This window comes from Suricata suricatta, chromosome 4, assembly GCF_006229205.1.
Source record: "Suricata suricatta isolate VVHF042 chromosome 4, meerkat_22Aug2017_6uvM2_HiC, whole genome shotgun sequence".
Classification (NCBI taxonomy): Eukaryota; Metazoa; Chordata; class Mammalia; order Carnivora; family Herpestidae; genus Suricata; species Suricata suricatta.
Window position 1 is genome coordinate 101,077,877 of NC_043703.1, and position 23,452 is coordinate 101,101,328.

A 23,452-nucleotide genomic window follows, 5' to 3' on the forward strand; every position below is an offset into this window, starting at 1 on the left:
TTCCCTAATCATTGCAATCCTGTGCTAACATCTGCCAATCTAAAAAAGTAGTTAGCTCTTTCAGTCTTTACAGACTGGCTTTGGCAGGGAAAGTTCACCACTTATCAGCCTATTGAGAGATTTTGGCTGGGTCAGCTGATGGGGTTCATTACTGGGGTACATGGACCAGTTACTGAAATCTATCTGATGATGCTGAGAGCTCCTGCTCCTTTTCTTTATTCTTAGCTATTGTGGAGTGATTCCTCAGTGTTCTGGGTAGGACATGAAAGAAGTGACCTTCATGGGTAATGTTCTGAGAGGCTGGGGATGTCAGACCTTCGCTTTGCTCTCTCCCTTTCCCCAGAGAGGCCCTTTTGATATTGTCTTATGTTGAGAAGTGACAATGGTAAAGTGAAATGGTTCTTACTCTTTCCAATACATCTTTCCTCATTTCTGTGCTCAGCCTTTAACCTAGACTCCAGAAGTCTCATGGAGGCATTCTTATCTGTTAATGGTTGTTAAATCGGTTTCTATTGTGGGGATGAGACCTGGAACTTCCTATTCTGTCTTGCTGGCATCTTGCTGATGCCACTCCTGATTTTTCTGATATATGAAGCCAAAGTTATTCTTTTTTTTTTTTAATATCTTTATTTTATTTTGAGAGAGAGGGAGACACAGAATCTGAAGCAGACTCCAGGCTCTGAGCCATCAACACAGAGCCCGATGTGGGGCTCAAACTCATTTACGATGAGAACATGACCTGAGCCAAAGCTGGACACTTAGCTGACTGAGCCACCCAGGCGCCCCGAGACAAAGCCATTCTTAAGTAATACATTAATTCCTTATCCTCCTCTTCTTTTCTTCTGTCACAGATCTCAGTATTTCTGTCTTCATAGAAACTAAAGGATACTCTTTAAGCTGATCATTACAGTTTCATTGTTAAAGAACAGGAAAAAACAGGATAATCACACTTAGACAAAAAAAAGATGGGGGGAGGGCAAAATATGGAAATTTCTCACAATCAAGACTACTAATTGCTACATTCAATGAAAAGTCTTAAAACAGGTTGGCCTCTCAGTCCTTGTCAGATGGGTTTATTTTTTAATGCTAATGTGCCACTTTACTGAAACAAAAATGATTTATTAAAGAAAACACAAAAGAGACATGAATCTACAAACTTTCCAATTCTGTAATAAGGGAGAGACTTTTGCACTGAAATTTGCTCTAAAAATAAAAGCAAAATCAGATTTCTGCTTTGGTTAAGATGGAATGATAGGAACTAGATTTTTGTTTTTTACCTGCAACAACTACAAAAACGGGACAAAATATATGAAACTATGATTGGTAACATGGTAGACAGCATCCAGTGAAAGACACTGAGAGATAGGAAAAAATAAGCCTTAGGATACAGGTTAGGTTCTATTATTATTATTATATTACTGGATTATGCCAAACTAAGTAAAAATCAATTGCTAAAGTATTAGAATTAACCACAAATTTACAGATTATCTCACAGAGCAGTATGGAACAGCTAGACAGTCTTATTCCAGAGGTATGCCCACTTCAGTAAACAATTAAAATTAGTCTACTACAATGCATGACTATATCCTAGTATCTTTCAGAAACAATGAACAAATAGCTCCTAAGCAATATAATGAATGGTGGAACATACAATTAACTAAAAGTTGTCTGTAAGGCATGTTTCACTTAATTAATACCACAAAGCAAGCCTTGGTGAACAGAAGGAATAGCTGAATCAATTAGCATTCTCTAAATGCAGTACAGCCAATAAGTAGCTGTCTAAGTGACCTTATTAATGCTCCCATGCCTATTTCTCCAATGGCAGAACAAAGGGAACAGAGCAGAAAAATCACTGTAAGGTGGGGAACTCTTTCAAAATTCAAGCCAGCTAGAGTTGAATTGTCTAGCTTCTGTCTGCTAGAGTTTTTCACTGGCATTAAAATACGAGTACAAATCCATTTTTCCTTAACCAGCTACTCCAACAATGGAGTAGCTAGGGGTGAAAAAAACTCATGCTCAATCAAGTGCAATAAAAGAGTGAAGATTTAAAAAAAAAAAAAACCCTACTGGAAAATTCCTTCTTCAAAAGCTAAATGATGACCTGATGTGCAAATAAACCATTATATAGCAACTCTAGTTAATGTGTGTCAATCCTGGAGCACCAAAATCTATTCTAGAGAACACCTCTTAAATTTATATACTTTTTATCTGCCTCCCCTTAAATTTATAGTTTCAATTAAGAGGGCCCAGTGACTCCCTCCCATTAAAACCTGCTTTTATTCCTATGGTCTTTTGGTTTTTTTTTTTTTTTTACTTCTTTTTACACTGCCACAGAAGCTTTTACAATTATAACCTTCAATTCAGAATCAGCCTTTAAATGCCACCATCACTGACCTACAATATTCTAAGAAAGGGGTCTAAGTCAGGGATTGGCAAAACTACAAAACTACTTTGCTGGTTGTCTATTTTGTAAATAAAGTTTTACAGTAAAACATTCTCTGGAACATAGCTATACTATTCATTTTCAAACCATCTACGGACAGTTCATACTACAATGGCAGGGTTGAATCTGCAACACAGCCCATAGGGCCCACCAAGTCATATTTATGTTCTGGCCTTTTAAGAAAATTTTGCTACCCTTCACCTAAATAACAACATTTAAGTGAATTTAACCACGGTTTCAGGGAGATTTTTCAAGGGTTTAATAATTTCACAATCAAAGTTTTAGAGAAATGATATCCTTACTGATTTCATTACCACACTTCAACTTCATACTATTCTTAGAAGCACATACTGGTTTTTAAAGTACATTTTTGTGGGTTTAAGAATTTTGCAATACTGCCAAAAATAATTAGCAACAGAGGGGAAGTTCTGGGTATCTACACATGGAATTCAGAAATTATCCAAGTTACCACAGTTGGCATCTCTATTTTCTGACTGGGAAAGATAAAGAACATATTTTATTTCATTGCTTCTAAGACAGACTTCTGAAAACTTTTACCTTCTTGATATTGAGATACATTTTATGATTCATGGTATTAGGCAGTCACTATCAGCCAAGTAGCAACCACGATAAAGTCAAATAAGTATTTTCCACTAGTACTCTCTGGTAAGATCAAAAAATATTACCATCTATGTCTCTTAGACTCCATGAATATAGTAAACAAGAAAAAAGAATGACAGGAGTTGGAACATTATTCTGAAGTAGAATAAAAATAACTGATGGATGTTGTACATTTTTGTTTTAATGTAAATAAGAATTATTAGAAAAAAATGCATGTGAAATTTGTTCTGCAGCAACTTGAATGAGGGCCTGCAAGTGTAAGAGAAATAATACTTCTTTTAATCCATTCTGACATGTTAGAAGAACACAAAAATAGTTCTTCAAATTCTATAGAACTAAATGGTCCAACTCCTTATGTCTGTGAAATGGCCTAACAGTCTGAACAAAAATACCTGTAAGTTAAGTTTTTAAATTTAAGGGAATTTCTTGATGTAAGGCACTGAAGGTAACATTACTTTTGCACCATTCCTGACACAAAGAAATAAACTAAATCGAATCATGAGGAAACATTAGCTAAATCCAAACTGCTGAACACTCAAGTAGGAAGTTTTCATTTTTGTCTTGGCTAAAATGAACATTATGGGGAGAACTGACAGAATCTGAATTAGGACTGCAGTTAGATGTGAGCAAAAATGTTAACTCCTTGATTTTGATAATTATAGACACTGAAGTAGCTACGGGTAAAAAGGCATTGTGTCATCATTTCTGTACCTTATTCTTCAATGGGTTAGAACAAAAATAACTGTATGCAAATGTGTACATATAAACATTAAGAAAGAAAATGATAATGCAAATTAGAAATAAAATAGTAATAACTGGGGAACCTGGTGAAGTGTATATAGGAGTTCTTCGTACTATTAATTTTAACTTTTCTGTAAATTTAAGATTATTACAAAATAATGGGGTACGCCTGGGTGGCTCAGTTGGTTGAGCGTCCGACTTCGGCTCAGGTCATGATCTCACAGTTCGTGGGTTTGAGCCCCGTGTCGGGCTCTGTGCTGGCTAGCTCAGAGCCTGGAGCCTGCTTTGGATTCTGTACCTCCCTCTCTCTCTGACCCTCCGCTGCTTGTACTATCTCTGTCTCTCAAAAATAAATAAAGAATATAAAAAATTATTTTAAAAAAAAGTTTAAAAAATAGATGCAATTTTAAGAAACAATATATCCAATATAATATTGAACAGTTAATGCAAAGAGATTAGCTCATATATTTAACTTTATTAAGGCAAATTATGTCTCTCAGAATTATTTTAAAGTAAATCCTGTATATATAATTCTGTAAGTACTTCAGTATAAACCTTTACAAAATAAGGACTCTTAAAAAAAAACCCAATGCTATTTTCATACCTAAAAAATTAACATATGAATTCATTCCTAAATTAGAAATAGAATGCAAATACCTATCAAAATAAGCGGTTCAGTAATAGCTGCCTTACCCAGTCATATTCTAAAATAAGTTTTATTAAATGTCTCAAAGGGCATTAGCATAAAAGTATGTGAAAAGACAGCAATTATCACTAAATCTATTCTTCTATCTTAGAAATAATAACTATGGTAAAATATGTTAATATTTCCTATGTCTCAACACACATTTTAATATGTAATCCAAGTTCTAAAACCAAATCTGCTCCATAATACTGGAAAGAAAAGTTTGAATGCTGTGCATTTATTTTTTAAAAGGCCATCAAAATATCAACTCCCCACTAAATACACAGTTAAGTCTTTTCTTTTTAAAGGTTACCAGGCACCCAATGCAGAATTTAGCAAGTAGAATCCTCAATATTGAAGGGGAAAAAAAGAGAAATTTATCCTCTTTTGTGGGCTAACTCAATTATTTGGAGGCAACACAATTTTTAAACTGTTAAACTGCTAGATCTCAGAAAATTTGGAGAAGCGAAAGATCCTGAAAAGTAGGATTCTACCAACATGAATAACTGAGGAGATTTTTCATCGTTAAAAATCAGTAAGTGCTTCTCTAAATCTCATCCATCAATTAAATGTAAATAAGGAAATATTTCTGAAGAAAATAGAAATAAAAACTTCCATAGTTAAGAATTTTAAAAATCAGTAGTTTATTCTCCTTATCTGAAGAGATTTTATGATGAACATGCTTAATGCCTATCATTGAGGATGCAACAATTAAGAGTGTTAATTTCAGAGTTACTTTCTGTAAAGGGTGGCACTAAGATACACATACCAACAATGAGATTATAAACTGATTAATAAACTAGGTATCTGACTTTAAAGAAAGCACTTTTGGGGTTTAAAAAAAAAAACCTTAAAATATACTTAAAGATTTCTTCTCTTTCTTTTCTACTGCCTGAAACTACAGCATTAGCTCAAACTGATTCTAAAATGAAATTGCTTTAAAAAGAAAAACCCTGAAAATATCTAACAAAGGATGTAAAAATCTAAGCGGATATTTAAAATATTAAAAACAAAACAACAACTGTAGTTTAATTCAACAGTAACTCATACAATGAGAAATCATACAATGGGAATCAAAATCTTTAAGAAGGAACATAATTATACTCATTTTTTTAATACTAAAATATATTTAAAATGAGAAAGACTACTTTAAATTATAGTTATATGTTCATTTTGTTCTTAAAACAGTTTAAAGGGAAAGTTTTAAGTATTTCCCTAGTGGGAAAACACATTGGTCTCATTATTAAACATTCATTCACATGGAAAAAAATGACACATTTGAACAAGTGAAAGCAATTTGTTGGTTATACGAGGTAAGTGCCTGAGCTAAGGGTTTGAAATTACACATCATTAGCACTTGAACTTTTTTTTTAAAGAACTTGATTTTATTAAAGTATCTTAATACAAGTCTGAATACTGTTTGTAAAATAAACAAATCAAATACCACATATTCTGGGCTTGCTAAAGTCACAAATGATCAGAAATCTACTATTCTGCTTCATTAAAGAATAAGATTGTAGTTATACCTTTTCTCTCAATAGTATGCCAACACTACTCTACAGGTAATTGACACAGAATCAGGGCATTATTACTTACATCATCACTCTGCTGGGCTTCTTGCATTACAAATTCTCGGACCATAGATGGACTAAACTCTACTAGATAAGAAAATATATCTGTAGCTGCTGATCTAACTTGCAAATCATCCATGCCCTAATAAAAGGAAAATTAGGTTACTTAAAGACTGTTAACAAAAACTGTGCTGTGTTCCTTTTCTTTGCCAAATCTATACACATCAACTTTGTGGATTTAGAAATTGTACTGGATTCACAATGTATAATCTCTCCATCCTTCCTTTTCTTTTACAAATATTAAAAAAACTTTTAAGCAGCTCAATGATTAGTTTGTGCCAGTTTTTACCACCATAAAAATATTCAGAGAATTTAAATGTTAAGAATCAGCATTATAAAGGAATACTTTACAAATGCCATAAAGAAATTGTTTTTCAATTTAAATATGTGCAAAATATGAATGATGTTACCTAGCTAAGACTCCAAAATTTTCCAGAATCCATCTTTGGTCCTGGATTTATTTGCCAGTTACTTTTTAGGAACTGATTCCCTCATAGAGGATGCTTTTAAAAATACTGGGTATTTTCATTCTTTTTCCACAACTTAGTTTTCCAAAAGTACTGATCCTGAATGTTTTTCCCTTTTTAATATATGAAGAGTACATGACTCATAAGTTACAAAATCTCCAAGTGATTCTGAACACGTTCCCTAACTCAGCAGTTCTCCAAGTGTTGTCTAGGGAATTCTGATGAGGTGTCCAACATCCTTTTCAGGAACCGCATGAAATCAAAAAACTACTTTCATAATAATAAATAATCCTAGGGCATTATTGGCCCTTTTCACTCTCAGTAAATATATCACAAGTATAGTGGGGTTTTCCAGAGGCTTTAAGACACGTGATATCACAACAAATTAAATGCAGAAGTTGCTATGAGAATCTGTCTTCTATTAAACCAAATGTTAAAGGGATTCCCAAAAAAATAAAAGTGAAATGCCACTCATCCACTAAAACTTTTTGTTTCTCAAAGATTACTTTTTCATAAAAGTTATATTATTTATGTCATGTTTATCATTTTCAAATGAAATAATAAATAATTTTAAAATATGTTTTAATTTATCATATAATACCAATGGATAAAAATCATACAAACAAATGTATAAGAACCATTGCCCTAACCCTTGGTCCAGTTTGCCCTTACTCTACTCACTGGTCTAAAAAGGAAAGATGTTTCAAACATTTCTATGTAACATATTTACTACTGCTACTGATGAGATAATAGTTGTGAAAAAACACTTGGGATTTTAATTCACTTGAATCTGTATTATATGCAAGTGCTTACATATCAATATTACAAATTTAAGTTAATAAAATTCTGAAAACTGAATACACTTGTATTAATTCACTATCAAGTGAATCAATCATAACCTGAATTACACAATTTAATATGCATTACTATACTTCCACATACATTGTATAAATTTACGACAAATTCACAACTTCAAAAACATGAAAAGAAGTTGTATAATTACCATTACAATTTCAAGAGCGGGCAGAATCCCCAACTTTGCCAAAGTTTTGAAAAATGCATCCCTGTTTTGAGGTTGTAATGTCTGAGAAAACGCACAAAATTCCTTGAAAAAATTAACCTGCAATGTTAGAAAGTATAGTTAGAAGTTGACACACAGCAATCTTGGGCTCACTTTAATGTGACAGACCATAATGTGATGTGCCCTTCTTAAGGACCTTGCCTCTTCAGGGTATCATGGACCCTCAAGCCTATATTAAAGAACCTCTCAAAAAACTAGAATCCCACTAAAACTAAACCTTCCATTATTTCCACACACTGAACAATGAACTCTCCAAAGGCATACAGTGTTAAGTGTTGTATGTGGAGTCAGAGAGTGAATACACATATAATATTTTCAATTTATGATTCAGTTGTAAAAATGTCACGTTAAGGCATATATTTTGAAGTAGAGCATATATTATCGTAGAAACATGCTACGTAATAAATGGTAGCTAGGTTCTCAGCTCTCAAAAGTACAATTTCATTTTTAAGAATTGGAAAGGACATTAAGAGATTCCCGAGTTTAAAGGACTAATTTTATAAATAAGAAAACTGAGTAGGCTAATATCTACACCAAGATGACTTGGCTGATTCTAAGCCAGCAATTTCTCATTACTTTTTAAAACCCAAGTACCTGATTATAATGTTTAAAGAAAATGACAAACTGCTGGTAAGTAGCAATCACTATTCTCTTCCTCCAAAGCATGGTGTCTCAGAAAATATATACATTCAAAAGAAAAAAACATTTCCAAGAACCAAATTACTTATTATTAATGTATTCAAGAAGCACTGTCCTTACCTCTTTATTTTTTATTGTACTTATTATTTTCTTTTTTAAAAAGAGCTGTTCTATAATGTATCTACAATCATAAAAATGTATGAGTTTGTAGTTGTGTCCTAACATAAACCCCTATCTAATTTGGGGATTTTTAAGCACACAATTCCCTCACTGGGGGAAAAAACACACATCAAAATACTTTAAGAAACGGGTAAATATACAAAACATTAAGTTTAAGAAACTTTGAGAATAATCATTTTATAGTATATAATTATTAAAAATTCTCTCTTAACAAATTCAATATTAAAATCTGTATTTGCCGGGGCGCCTGGGTGGCTTAGTTGGTTAAGCGTCCAGCTTCAGCTCAGGTCATGATCTCATGGTTCATGGGTTCGAGCCCCGCGTTGGGCTCTGTGCTGACAGCTAGCTGAGAGCCTGGACCCTGCTTCAGATTCTGTGTCTCCCTCTCTCTCTGACGTTTTCCAGCTCGCACTGTCTCTGTCTCTCAAAAATAAATAAAAGACATTAAAAAAAAAATCTGTATTTGCCAAGAGTAAGTGCACTTAAAGGTTTGAATTTTGGGGGCGCCTGAGTAGCTAAGTTGGTTAAGCGTCCCAACTTTGACTCAGGTCATGATCTCACCGTTCATAATATGGAGCTCTGCATCAAGCTCTGTGTTGATAGCATAGCGCCTACTTAGGATTCTTACCCTCTTTCTCTCTGCTCCTCCCCCACTCCCACTTTCTCTCAAAATAAACTTAAAAAAAGGTTTGAATTTCAAGAATAAATAACTTACCAATTCACGCCGTTTATCATCATCTGTAGCCTCATCTGTTAATTGTGCAAAAACTTCGGACAGAAACTTCTCATCTTCCTACATGGGAAGAAATAATTACTATGGAACAGTCTAACAAAAGTATAAAGTTACACTCACATAATTTATACAAATTATAATAAAAGTGACTGAAAACCTAAGTTTCATCATAAACCCAAATTATAATAAAAGTGACTGAAAACCTAAGTTTCATCATAAACCCAAATCTCCAGGGCATATTCATATTTCAACCTTGACTACACCACTTATTATTAGTTATACATACACTAATACCTCATTTAACCAGAAACCTCAGCTTTGAAGAACATTTGAGGGAAAAAATAACCAGTTATGTTTCAGAGGTCATGCATGAAAAAGTGTTTTAAAGGTTTTTTTTTTTAATATTTATTTATTTTTGAGAGTGAGCACGAGCAGGGGAGGGACAGAGAGAGAGGAGGACACAGAGCTCAAGGTGGGGCTCAAATCGTGAGATCATGATGAGGCAAGTTGCATACTTAGCTGACTGAGCCACCCAGGCACCCCAAAACTCATGCATTTTAACTGAGAGACACTGTAGCTCCCTCTCAGGGCCTATTTATTTATTCTTAATTTAAATGTAATTCAAACAGGTTTGAAGAGTTCATTGTCAGTCCACTGCAGATTAAAAAATGAGAATTGCAAATATGGCAAAGGGACAGCAGTAAAGGAGACTGAATTCTGGCAGGAATAAGACTGGACTGCATAACCTTTTAAAACACAAGAACTCATGAAATACAATTTATGGTCATTTGGGGTACAGGCTTGTATTTTCTTGTGGTTCCCAAGGATACAGCTAAATGATAAAGCACTATAATAACTGCTTTTCACATTGTTGACTCTGAGATATTAAAAGGCAGGTATCTGTTAAATTCTTTAAGCACTGTTTACAAGGACAAACAAAAATGTAGTATAGTACATACTGTATAACCTTATTTTTAATATAAATTTGTGTGTCTAAAGTCTAAAAGGGATAAACATTAAAATGTTAATTGTGATGATCTTTTGGTGATGGATTATGAGCAGTTTTTTTTGCATATCTTTATTTTCTAGTTTTCCACAATAAGCATGGACTATTAAATTATTAAGGAAAAAACTGACATGAATATTGAAATCCACTTTGGAGATTCACCATGATCTGCTAAAAAATATTGTGCTTTCAAATTTCACTTATTTTTAAAATTCACTTTTATGAAATACAATTTGCATTAATTTTAATTAATTAAAGTAGCATGTTATCAGAATGTGTGACTTAATGGTTGACAATAAAATCAAACTATAACATGTTAAGGATATACCTGTCCTTTTGCTTAAAGTGGATCATCAATCTCTTAAGTTTTTAAAAATAAGATAAAGTATGTATAAAAATATGAATAAAGACCACTAGATATGATCACCAAAGATGTAATATCCTCTCCCACTAACCATCCATCAGTGTTACTGAAAGACAAACCCATTCATTAGTCTGACTTAGAATGGTGTTTTTGTTCTTTATTTTGCTGATTTCTTCTGGACCTTATATACTATGGCCTGACTCATCTATTTCTGAGAGAATTCAACTGCATATGCCATCTCATACTTAGCCCTCAAATCACTATTTCTAAATATTTATCTCAATATTTTAGGGTTCAGTGAACATGCATTTACCTCCACTTAAACCTTTTATAATTTGTTTTCTTCTTGCATCTTTCCCAGATTAAGCTTTTTCTTTTCTAAAGATTTTTAACTTTTTTGAGAATATTTTCATAGGAAAATAGTTTCAATTATTTGATAAATCCAATTTCTTACAGGATTCATTATTTGTGTGCTGAGAGCTAGAACTGCATAATGTATTATGGAGGGAATTTCAAGTATTACAGTCTGCTAGGAATGTTTTCTAATTCCTGGTATATATATGTTTTCTGATTTCTAATCTTATTATTTTAATACTCTACAAAAGCACTCTGTTCAGTGCACTATTAAAAAAGCAATTAATTGACAGCCTAAAGCACATCAGAAAGATAGCTGTAATATCTCCCCCTAAAAACCTGGTTCTTCCAAGTAATTAAACTAGTCTCTTTAGATTACATTAGTTTTTCTTCTTCATAAAGGCCTTTGTTTTAAAAAAAAAAAGTTTTTTTAAGTTTATTTATTTTTTTGAGAGAGAGAGAGAGCAAGAAGGATTGGAGCAGACAGAGAGGGAAAGAGAGAATCCCAGGCACGTTCTGTGGAGTGAATGTGGAGCTCAAAGCGGGGAGATTATGACCTGAGCAGAAACCAAGAGTCCGATGCTTAACTGAATGATCCACCCAGGCACCCCTAAAAGCCTCTGTAACTATTTTAAGTCCTATCATGTATGGCTGCTTTTTTGAATGACACAACAAAACCTTACAGTAAGGGAAAGGGGGGGACCTTCCTATAAAAGTCTGAATAAAACTTTTCTTTGAATTAAACAGGCACACACTCAAAACTCCAAATCCCGGGGGTGCCTAGCTGGCTCAGTTGGTAGAGCAGGCAACTCTTGATCCCAGGGTCATGAGCCCACATTGGCTATAGAGTTTACTTAAAAAAAAAAAAAAAAAAAAAAAAAAAAATCCCAAACTCAGAACACATCCAAAATTTAATTAGAGTCATGCAAAGGCAGAAATCTGGAATTTGATAAGGCTTTAAGAGATTACATAGATTGCCTACTCCAATTTTAAATTTCAATAGATTGATGCCCAAAGAGTGGACATTGTCTAAGGGGCTAGTGACAGAGATGGATTTAGAATCCAGGTCATGCGGCGCCTGGTTGGCTTAGTCAGTTAAGCGGCTGACTTAGGCTCAGGTCATGATCTCATGGCCTATGGATTCAAGCCCTGCATTAGGCTCTGTGCTGGCAGCTCAGAGCCCAGATCCTACTTCGGATTCTGTGTCTCCCTGTCTCTCTGTCCCTCACCCACTCATGCTGTGTCTCTGTGTCTCAAAAATAAACATTTAAAAAAAATTATTAAAATCCAGGTCACCTGCATGATCAGGTTTTTGTTACTCTCACCATGTAAAATAGGCTACAGGACAGGTTCCTAAGTATTCCAAAGTTATGAAACAAACCAAAGCAAAACACATACACAAACTAGAATAGGCTAAATCTAATAAGATAAAATTTAGTATGTTAAATTCCTACATGAATCCAAAAACTTCTGAAACAAAATGAAGAACTGAATTATTGTAAAGTTATTTTTTTTCTTAAAGGCATGAAGAAATTTTACCATATCTCCTTAGTAAGTGGGAATAAAGTTCAGAAATTTTTTTAGTAAGCTGAAATCCAGAAAATATATTAAAAAAGAAATAAAACCACTGATTTTACTGGATTTGTGTTTAGCTCAATTCTTATTTATGAAATAGTGGAATTACAAGTAATGTGTTAAAATGTCAACATGTGAGATACATATCCTCCATCATTTCTATTGAAGGAAGTTAAAAGTTCTTGTTTTGAAAAGGACCTTAATCTGTGGCTGTCTATCTATAAATAACCTTACTTTATTGGCTTTTAGGGATTTAATTTGTAAAAAACATTTTAAGTATGTATTTCAATTCTGGGCATATGGGATTTTGATCTTCAAGCAGCTAGAATATTCAGGTTAACTAAACTCTTATGCCCCAATCAAGCTTAAGAGAATCTCAACATGGATTAGAGTACATACCAGAAGCCAATAACCACAGTAAGTGCTTTCATACAATTTTTCTGTTAATTGCCTTAATTTAGGCTAGGAGTTATATATCTTTGCACTAACTCATTTTGGTCCGGAGAGACAGAATCTTTACATTTGCACTTGCTTATGTAACTCACACACAACAGGTCAATACTCATTTAAGAAGCTACAAAAATGTATTCTAGTTAGCTAGAAGAGTAGCTGGAAACACCTAATACTTAGCCAAAATATTTCTAAATGGAAACCTCAGAGCTGGGCTTTAGGAAATGAGCCTTTAGAGGTTACTCACAATAATCATAATTCTTTTCTTCTCACATACTGTTGAGAATAGAAAAGAGAATTAACTCAGCATCACTGCTGAAACGTATGAGATAACTGTTATACCTTAGATATACAACAGGTAGTTGACAGTATCTGACTATTTCATAAATGCATCTCATGGACCAGAAATGAGTAAGACTTTCTTTTCTTTTTTTTTTTTTTTTTAATTTTTTTTAATGTTTTATTTATTTTTGATACAGAGAGAGACAGAGCATGAGAGGGGAAGGGGCAGAGAGAGAAGGAGACACAGAACCGGAAGAAGGCTCCAGGCTCTGAGCTAGCTGTCAGCACAGAGCCTGACGCGGGGCTCGAACCCACGAATGTGAGATCTGACCTGAGCCGAAGTCGGAGGCTCAACCGACTGAGCCACCCAGGTGCCCGAGACTTTCTTTTCTTAAAGCTATGCTTGATTTATGTAATTATAGACTTTACAAACAGATCTGTGAGAAAATATACAAACTGATATGAAGAGTTACAAATATTTACTTATAGATTAGTTTATGTAATTTTTTAAGCATATAAAGCATTTATGACTTATCTTGGATTTGGAACCCTTCTGATGTGAAAAGCAGTCATTTGAAAGCTTCTGCACTTGAGCTTTTGTCACTGGGTTCTTTATATCAACTAAACTGACTGTAGGTCTACTTCTAAACTCCTGACACTATAACTGTTTTCTGTCAGCAAGTGAAATGGCACCCTGAATTGTATAGTACAGATGTTTTAAAAAAGCAGGTCCCATATATCACAAATGGAACCTCATGCATAAGTCTAATTTCCCTTATTCTTATTATTGTGGAATAAGGAAAAACTGCTAGATGAAAGCATGATCTAAAGAAAAACTCGTATACAAAAAGTAAAGTAACAACAGAAATGATGACTGGAAACACCATAAAATGGAATATCCCAACTAAGAGCTAAGTACTAAGTCAGAGATTCTCAACTTTTGTCTCTGAAACCCTTAACCTCTTAAATAAACATTATGGAGTACTCCAAAGAGCTTTTCTTATGTAGGTTATGTTTATCAATATTGACAATAAAATGGAGACATTTAAAAGCATTGATTAATTTGTTTTAAAAATAAGATATGTTTATGCAAATATATTTATGAGAACTTTTATAAGTTTAGAAAAAATTTTTATAAATTTTGAAAGAAGAGTGGCTCTGTTTATGTGCAAATCTCTGTTAATGTTTGGCTTCACAGAAGAAAGCTACATTCTCCCATCTTATTTGACATTCAATCTGTTGCGATATAATGTTTTGAAGTACACGAAGAAAATACAGCTTCACACTGACAAGAAGTTGGAAAAGGAAAAACTTCACAGACCTCTGAAAGGGGTTCAGGAGCCCCCAGAACACACTTAAGAACCACTACCACAATATATATATATATATATATATATATATATATATATATACATACACACACACACACACACACACACACACACACACATATATAGAAGCTGCTCAATAAACTTATTGAGGGATATGAACATAACAAAGGCAGTTATTCAGGAAACTGTGGGTATAATATACTACCACAAGTAAAGGAAAATCCTCAAAAATCTTCCGTACTACATTGTTAGAGTATAAAGGATTACCATGCTAAACACAGTATAAACCGTTTTACAACTCAAGGAGACAGAATAAAACCAACCTCACACAGCAAAATGATCATTTCCTGAATATTAACAAATGTTAATTTAGATGTGCTGACCTGAATTATTTGGGAGACTTTAAGCACACACACTCATATATACCATCCCTTCAATAATAGCCAGGTTTCAAAAAATGGACTAAAAATAGTCTTAAAAACATCTGTTTTTGTTTAGGATGATAAAAAATTCTGGAAATGGACAGTGGTGATGGTTGCTCACACTGTGAAGGTACTTAATGCTATGAATTGTATACATAAAAAAGCTTAAAATGATGAATTTTATGTCATATATGTTTTATAATTTTTTAAATTCATGCAAAAATAAAGATTAAAAAAGCTACATAATAGGACACTTAAAAATGTGAAATGTCACATTAAGAAAGGACTCTCTCCTTTGGGGCACCTGGGTGGCTGAGTCAGTTAGGCGTCCAACTCTTGATTTTGGCTCAGGTTGTGAACACATGGTTTGTGAGACTGAGCCCCCATAACAGGCTCTGTGATGACAGTGCAGAGCTTGCTTGGTTGGGATTCTCTCTCTCCCTCGCTCTCTGCCCCTACCCCTGCTTGTGAATACACTTGCTCTCAAAATGAAAAATACTTTAAAAAATGAGATAAAGTTCTATTTTCTATGCTTGGCAGTACATTTAAAGTAAACAAAAGAAAACTTTCAAAAGAGAATGAACACCAGCTTTAACTATTAAGGAAAAATACCTAAAATAATTTAAGAACACTTTAATTGACTTACCTGCAACATGCTGACTATCTCAACTTTGTTGAAGAAAATAAAAGATGTAAGAGTAGAAAGAAAATTCTCTTCAAAAACAGATGGTGTAGGCAAAATGATGTCCTGAATGTACTGTACCCTGTAAGTCTGATGTATTTTTTGCCTTAATTCAGAGTCTGTTATTGGTATAACTTCCTTAAACTTTGCAGTTTTGGTCAAAAATTCTCTATGCCTTTTTGGCTGAGCCAAAGCAGGGTCATATTCAAGGCATCCCACAACGTCCATGATACACTCATCAGAAAACATTACTTCAAACAATGCTGCCTTATTTAGGAATAAGATTCCTCTAATAATTTCATACATATGGTGTAAGCCTTCAGTGTTTTCTAGGTTCTCACAAGCTTGGAACAGCTGCAGTAGTTTTTTAATATAGCCTTCATTTTCCAAGGCCAGAGCCAGCTTTTCCCTACGGATAGGTGAGGAGAGAACTGAGGTAACTAAGTCAGCAATCTCTTCAAGTTTATTGAGTTCACATGTGGGCAGGTCAATCAGATGACTGGTTTCAGGCATTTCTTCAAATCGTTCTTCTTCTGATTCATCAATGAGGTCCTGTGTAACTTCCACTGATGGATCCTTACCTTGAACCTAAAAACATACAAGTATAGCTGGTTACCTTAAAATACAAAAGAATTCAAAATTTTGGAAATCAAATCACCGACAACTGGATTTAAGTAAAAAATACCTTTTAAAGAAACATTATTAGCCACATAATCATTGTTAATTAACAGTGAAGTCCACGGGCACGTGAGTGGCTCAGTCAGTTAACTGTCCAACTTCAGCCTAGGCAGGTCATGATCTCGTGGTCTGTAAGTCTGAGGCCCATGTTGAGGTCTGTGCTGACAGCTCAGAGCCTGGAGCCTGCTTCGGACTCTGTGTCTCCCTCTCTCTCTGCCCCTTCCCCACTTGCACACGTTCTCTTAAAAATAAACATTATTTAAAAAAAAAAAAAAAAAGTGATGTCCAAAGGGAAAACACACCCAGTTTAGAGTCAATTATTGGACAAGTCTCAATTTCACCTCTACATTTCCCAACTTATAACTTGAGGTTAATTCTCTGACCTTGACAACATATTTATTTCGGCTAATGTTACACTGACTTATGTGATGTTATGTAATAACCATGAGCAGTTGTTTAATAACTTCGCTATAACTACTAATTTTGAATTCTGCTAAAGGTTAACTCTTCTGTGAATTCTCCAAATTACTACGTAGGGCTCTTAATGCAGCATCACATTGGCCTGACAAAACACTACTAAGTTTAAACCAAACTAAAACCCAACTTCTTGGATATTCAAGAGTCAGATTTCCTCAAATCACTTTTGAAATTCACTTTTGAAAAAAATACCTGCTTTTGCTAAGAGCCTGAAATTGTTCTAAAAAACAAAGAATATTTTTTAATTGTCATTTATTTAATATCAATGATAAAGCCTCCACATTCTAGTATCTAAAAAACACAAAGAATAAAAAACTGTTTTATGATTCAGGTTGATAGCTCAAAAAAAGCATGGCAAACTTTTAACAAGTTTTTATAATAACCTCTTAAAAATTTTTTTTAACGTTTCATATTTTGAGAGAGAGTGTGAGCAGGAAAGTGGCAGAGTAAGGGAGACACAGAACCCAAAGCAGGCTCCAGGGTCTGAGTTGTAGCACAGAGCCTGATGCAGGGCTCAAACTCCTGAACTGAGAAATTATGACCTGAGCTGAAGTTGGATACTTAATCAACTGAGATACCCAGGTGCCCCTGTAATGATTTCTATAATGACCTATTTAACATAAAAACTTTACTCTATAAATTTTTTCTAATTCCTAATACAAGAGTGCAATTATCCTCTTTTCACCTCAAAACATCCAAATATCCTGAGACGAAAAAGCTCCACAAATTTCCTAATCCACCAAAGCAACATATAAAAAAGATCTAAGGGCTTAAGTTAAAGTAGATATACTGATGCACATAAGAGACTAGAGCATGAAAGTACTTCTTTTACCTCTGAGTTCTCAACAGAGGTACTGGGCTTAGGGAGATCAACATATAAATATAAGAGAAAATTTAAGTAACAAGATCCTAAGCGCAGTTCAGATAAAATGTCATGGAAATTCAGAAGAAGGGAAATTCCTTCCAGCTCTTGGGAGTAAAGGGGGTGGTGAGGAGAGACTATAAGAAAGAAATCATAAAAGCAGTAGCATTGGACCTTCAAAGATGGGCAAGATTCAGGTGGAAATAAAGGTATATAAAGTATAATGGAAACAGCAGAGTCAGAGAGACAGAAATGTGTGACATGCATATGGCAAACAGCAAAACTGGATATGTAGACTAAAGCCAGATTATAGGAAGTCAAGGGAAGTGAATGTGTAGTACTGTCCTTTAGAAAGTCAACCTGGCCATCAGCTCTGTGGGATACATTTGAGAATACAGATAAATTAGGGTGTCTGAAGTCTACACTAACAAATGAAGTTAGTGATTTTGGGACAGCTGAGGGACAGGTACAAAAGCAAGGAGGAGCTACAAATGCCTCTATAGTTTTAAATCTGTCATTAAGAAGATTATGGCTCCTTTAACAAAAACTGGGAGCACGGAGAAGAATGGTTAGTAAATGTTCAGTTTTATTAAGTTTGAGGTGTTTGAATGCCCAGCTGGCAACTAAATCTAAGTCTACTACTCAGGAAAGAGAATGGACAGAAGATAGAAATTTGGTATTAGGGTAAGTGATGGTTACCATAGAAACAGAAGTAGAGCATGAGGTGGGCAAGAAAGAGGAAGAATCAGAGGTTAAAAGAATAAGAAATCAGAGGAAAGGTGCCTGGCTGGCTCAGTCGGTGGAGTGTGTAACTCTTGATAAGAGGGTTGTGAGTTAGGGCCCCAGGTTGGGTATAGAGATTACTCAAAAATACAATCTTAGGAATAAGAACAACAAGAAAAACAAGAGAGGAAATCAGAGGAGTCAACTTACACTTCAAATGAATACAGTCTGCTTATGTTTAAGAATAAAAGCACAGCTACAGACGCATTCACTTTGTTATACTATGTTTCTGCGTTATCTAGTATTACCCTTATGAGCTTCCTGGACTCTCTCCTAAATTTAACTCTTACTGATAGATCATATCAGACAGATCTGTCAATCCCACAGAAACCCAAATATTTGTCTGGATATCAAGAGTGCAGTTCACCAAGTCTTTCTGGTTTTCTCCTATTTGTGGCATATGAGTTCTTGGCTTCCATGAAGTTGTATGTAGCTGTGTGATTTGTTTTGGCCAACAAAATGTGAGCAAAGTGCCATGTGTTAACTGCTGGGAAGAACTTCTAAAAGCCATTGTTTTGGGGCGCCTGGGTTGCTCAAGTCAGTTAAGCCTCCAGCTTCAGCTCAGGTCATGATCTCATGGTTCGTGGGTTCGAGCCCCGCATCAGGCTCTGTGCTGGCAGCTAGCTCAGAGCCTGGAGCCTGCTTCAGATTCTGTGTCTCCCTCTCTCTCTGACCCTCCCCTGCTCACGCTGTCTCTCTCTGTCTCTCAAAAATAAATAAAAAACATTTAAAAAATAAAAATTTAAAAGCCATTGTTCTGATTTGCCACCTTTCATTCTCACATTGCAATTATCTTGGAAGTATCAAAATCAATTCTCTATCAGCCTGGGTCCCTGAGTGGCTCTGATAAGTACAGACCCCTCCTGTCCAACTCTAACCCTCATTGGTCAAATAACATTAAAAAAAAACAAACTTCTGTTGTGATAAGCAACAAATTTTAGGATTTTAGGATTTTGGTACTATAACACAATCTGGGGGTGCCTGGTTGTCTCAGTCGGTTGGGTGTCCAACTTTTGATTCTGACTCAGGTCATGATCTCACAGTTTGTGAAATCGAGCCCCACATTGGGCTCTGTGCTGAGCGTGGAGTCTGCTTGAAATTCTCTCTCTGCTCTTCCCTCATTATTGCTCTAAGTAAATACTAAAACAAAAAATACAAAGAAAGTAAGTGTTAAAAAAAAACAACAAAAACCCCACAATCTGATCCTAACATTCTTAAAGTCAGTCAACTAAGCTGAATGGGTACACAAAAAATTTACAGTTATCAGTAGGGTTCTCAACAAAAATGGTTCTTTTTCCTACACTCCTATCCTACACCCTTAGAGTACTTGTTTTAATTATTTTCCCTTTTAAGTGTAAAACACTATCACTTTCCACTTTAAGTCTAAGAGACTTTTGTCCTTTGACAAAGAGATCACCAGTATTCAAAGTACTCCCAACATCCTTTTCCATCTTATAACTTATCTTCACTCATTTCCTTCATCTCTTTCAAAGAAAATATTCCTACTCTACCATTTTCTGAGGTTAAAACTTCCATATGTACATTTGACTTTATGCTTTCTAAAAGACACACACAACACACACACACACAGAAATTATCTTCGCTCTTCTTGTAATTTATTGCTCTCTGAGCTGTCAAAATTTTCAGAGAGGAGTTCTACTTTCTCATTATAAGGTGTTAAAAAATAACTACATAATATTTTTGTTGAAATTGTTTTTTCAAAGGTCAGCAATGACCTCTCAGAACTGAAGACTAAAATATATAGTTCTGGGGACTATCATGCAGTAATGAGGAGCAATAAACTATGTTTAGTAACATGGATATATTTAAAAAATATAGTACAACTCAGTTGTTTAGCAAAAATATAAACTTTTTGAACCAGAAGAGTGGCCAAATCTAACGCCCCTTCCAAAGGTAGAATAGTGCGGCAAATCAAGAGAAGAAATAGTAACTAAGGACAAAGGAATGAATAAATGGTAAAGCAACAAGAGGAATCCAATATTAATACTAGTGCCTCAAAAAAGGATCAGAGCAAGAGATGATATTCTCTTAGTTCAATTTTATCGGATGTCTGGAAGGGTAAAAACCATGTTTGCAAAGATCACCTATTCTAAGGACTTGACAAGGTTGAATGGAGGCCTATAATTAAACCTGATGAGTTACACCACTCTGGGAGACAATTTGTTATATAATATAATGATGAACTGAAACAAGTGTTAATGACTGAGTTAATGATTCTAGTAATGTGCCAAATTTGTACTTTTCAGATTACATCTACTGCCCTAGTACAATATGGGGTAATACTAGCATTACTGATCCAACTACCTCATTATGTACATAAGCCTCATGGTAATATTAATACTGATGATCATATGTATTGGGAGACTGAGTTAAATAAAAATTCTCAACATCAATGCTGATAGGAAAGGACTGGCAGGAGGAAGAAATGGATTTTGTTAACTACCAGTTGATTTCTATGTGAAACACTCCTATACAAGTATATCCGAAGGTACAAATTTTAGTATATCAAGAAGGAAAATGAGTAATCAAATCAGTATAAAAATATTAAAAAGTAAATCATGGCTTTATCAGACACGAGTTGTTTCTTAAACCCCAGGACAGCTCCTCCAAATACTAGGCATATTCATACTGATAGCTGCTCTGTCATATAAATGATATACTAAATACAGACGCTTAGAGAAATAAGATCATTTTGCTGTGCAAGGCTTTGGCAATGGGCCAAGGGATGGCCTTTGCAGTCAAGGATTAGTCTTGCCTAAGGAAAGATCTGGCCCTTGCCTAGCTCCTGAGACATAATCTCTGAGCATTCTGAATATCCTGTTTAATGTGTGCCTGGGAGCCTTAGGCTACGCCGGATATTCCATGTGTGGGTTACGAGGTGGTTTATAGTGAATGTCTTGGGCCACGCAGTTATCAGCTCAACCTCTGGAGGATGGTGCTAGAAATTAAAGTCAGCCACATGGCAGTCAGCCTGCTTACAGGAATAACACCCAATGAAAATGCTGGCAAAGGTTTGGGTAAGCAATTTGCTCTGGTCAGCAATACTTCGTGCAGGTTGCCACACATCACTGTGGGGATAAGTAAGTGCTGTCTGTCTAAATATCCTAGGAAAGAAAACTGGAAACTCATGCCTAGAACTCTGCTCAACCCTGCTCTATGTGCCTTTTCCTTTTCGTAATTTTAATCTGTATCATTTCATTGTAATAAACTGTAATGATGAATGTAACAGGATTCTGGGAGTCTTCCTGGTGAATTAGTGAACCTGACTGGTCGAGGGAACTACTGAACTTTATGAGTAAAATCAGTAAGAAATAAATTCCAGCAAAAATTTCTAGGAAACATGTACAAAATCTTTAAGAATATATGTATATCCAGGAACATATATTACAAAGTACACACTGAGGTGTGGGGTGGAGAGAAATGGAGTAGGCATAGCCTAATGTGATGATCACTGGAAAATATTATCCACCACATAAATTTATATTCTAGCAGAAACATAATTCAATATTCCAGTTCTAAATAAGATGTCTATCTTCTGTTTTATTCATTCATTCTTTAAATATGTACTGAGTATACACATAACATGTGCCAGCTGTCATGCTGGTATAACTGGAGGAGGGAGAATACAAAATAAAATACCACTTTTCAGGAATTTATAATAAAAAGGTTAGTTTTTATATACTATTAATATTCTGAACAGTCATAAATGTTATAGAAAAGTAATCTTTCCCTCTTTTATTTTGAAAGTTTTATATTCTTCAATATGCTTTCATTATTTTTAATTGGTGTTTTCCCCCCCATTTTGTGGATGAGTGCATGCAGGATTCAAGTTTATTGAATCCAGAACAGAGCAGCAAATACTAGCGGACTGCATATGTCTAAGTCTGCAACAGAGGTCATGTTTTTGGTCTCACATTTCACTTTACAGAAAACTCCGCAAACATAAAATTCAATCACAATCTATGGCGTGCACGCAAGAAAAAAAAAGGTAAATATTAGGACCTTATCATCACCACCACCCATAGGTTTAAAAATGGCAAAACATGACAGCAAAATAACAACAAACCAATTTAGACTATTTACAACTTAAAGCAAAAATCATATCTAGCAGTGTTTTCATCTATTCATCAATAGAAATTCTTGTATTTAAAAACCGTGTACTAACAATGCCCCAGTAATCCATGATACGCATAGTAAGATACACGGTGGGAGGTCACAAACCATCTACTTCCAGTTTAGTGTTGTGACCCAGAGCCACTCGTCAGTAAGCTTTATATGGAATGGGAAGGTTCACATTATACTGTTTTGGGCCACTTTATTGCACTTGTGTGGCACTGTTACTAGGAGGACTGAGAAAAAAATGACTGTGGTTAGATGCATAAACTAACTTAAGAAACTTCAGGAATCAGAATCACTAGAATGAAAAGCTGATAGAAGTGAAAATGACTGGGGAGAAGCACTGGGTGTTATATGGAAACCAATTTGACAATAAACTATTATTTAAAAAAGTGAAAATGACAAGAGACAAAGAACACGACAAAAGAATATTATGCTAGGCAACCACTAAAACATAGTGATTCTGTTTACAGAAAAGAGTAGTTAAAATGAAGGTTATGATTAATATAAAATTTCAGTTACCAGCTGTTACAGACTAGTTTGCTTAAGGAGACAGAATTGCTAAATGTAATGTGGTAGGGGCGCCTGGGTGGCTCAGTCGGTTAAGCCTCCGACTTCGGCTCAGGTCAGATCTCACGTTCATGGGTTCGAGCCCTGCGTCGGGCTCTGTGCTGACAGCTAGCTCAGAGCCTGGAGCTGCTTCCGGTCCTGTGTCTCCTTCTCTCTCTGCCCCTCCCCCTCTCAAGCTCTGTCTTTCTCTGTATCAAAAATAAATAAAACATTAAAAAAAAAAATGTAATGTGGTAATTTGATGGGATCCTGGAATAG

At 34.8% G+C, this 23,452-nt stretch overlaps 1 protein-coding gene across 4 annotated transcripts in view; it reads right to left on the minus strand.

The window, feature by feature from the left end:
* Positions 1-23,452, minus strand: part of PPP4R3B (protein phosphatase 4 regulatory subunit 3B) — a 60,506-nt gene that overhangs the window by 25,730 nt on the left and 11,324 nt on the right. For 3 of the 4 annotated variants that reach the window (XM_029937386.1, XM_029937385.1, XM_029937388.1), the window contains exons 4-7: positions 15,652-16,275; positions 9,204-9,281; positions 7,592-7,708; positions 6,087-6,203 (exon numbers count right to left, since the gene is read on the minus strand). In XM_029937386.1, the coding sequence (XP_029793246.1) occupies positions 6,087-6,203; positions 7,592-7,708; positions 9,204-9,281; positions 15,652-16,275 (936 nt within the window). The remainder of the gene's footprint in view (positions 1-6,086; positions 6,204-7,591; positions 7,709-9,203; positions 9,282-15,651; positions 16,276-23,452) is intronic. The other variant, XM_029937387.1, reaches the window with a different exon arrangement.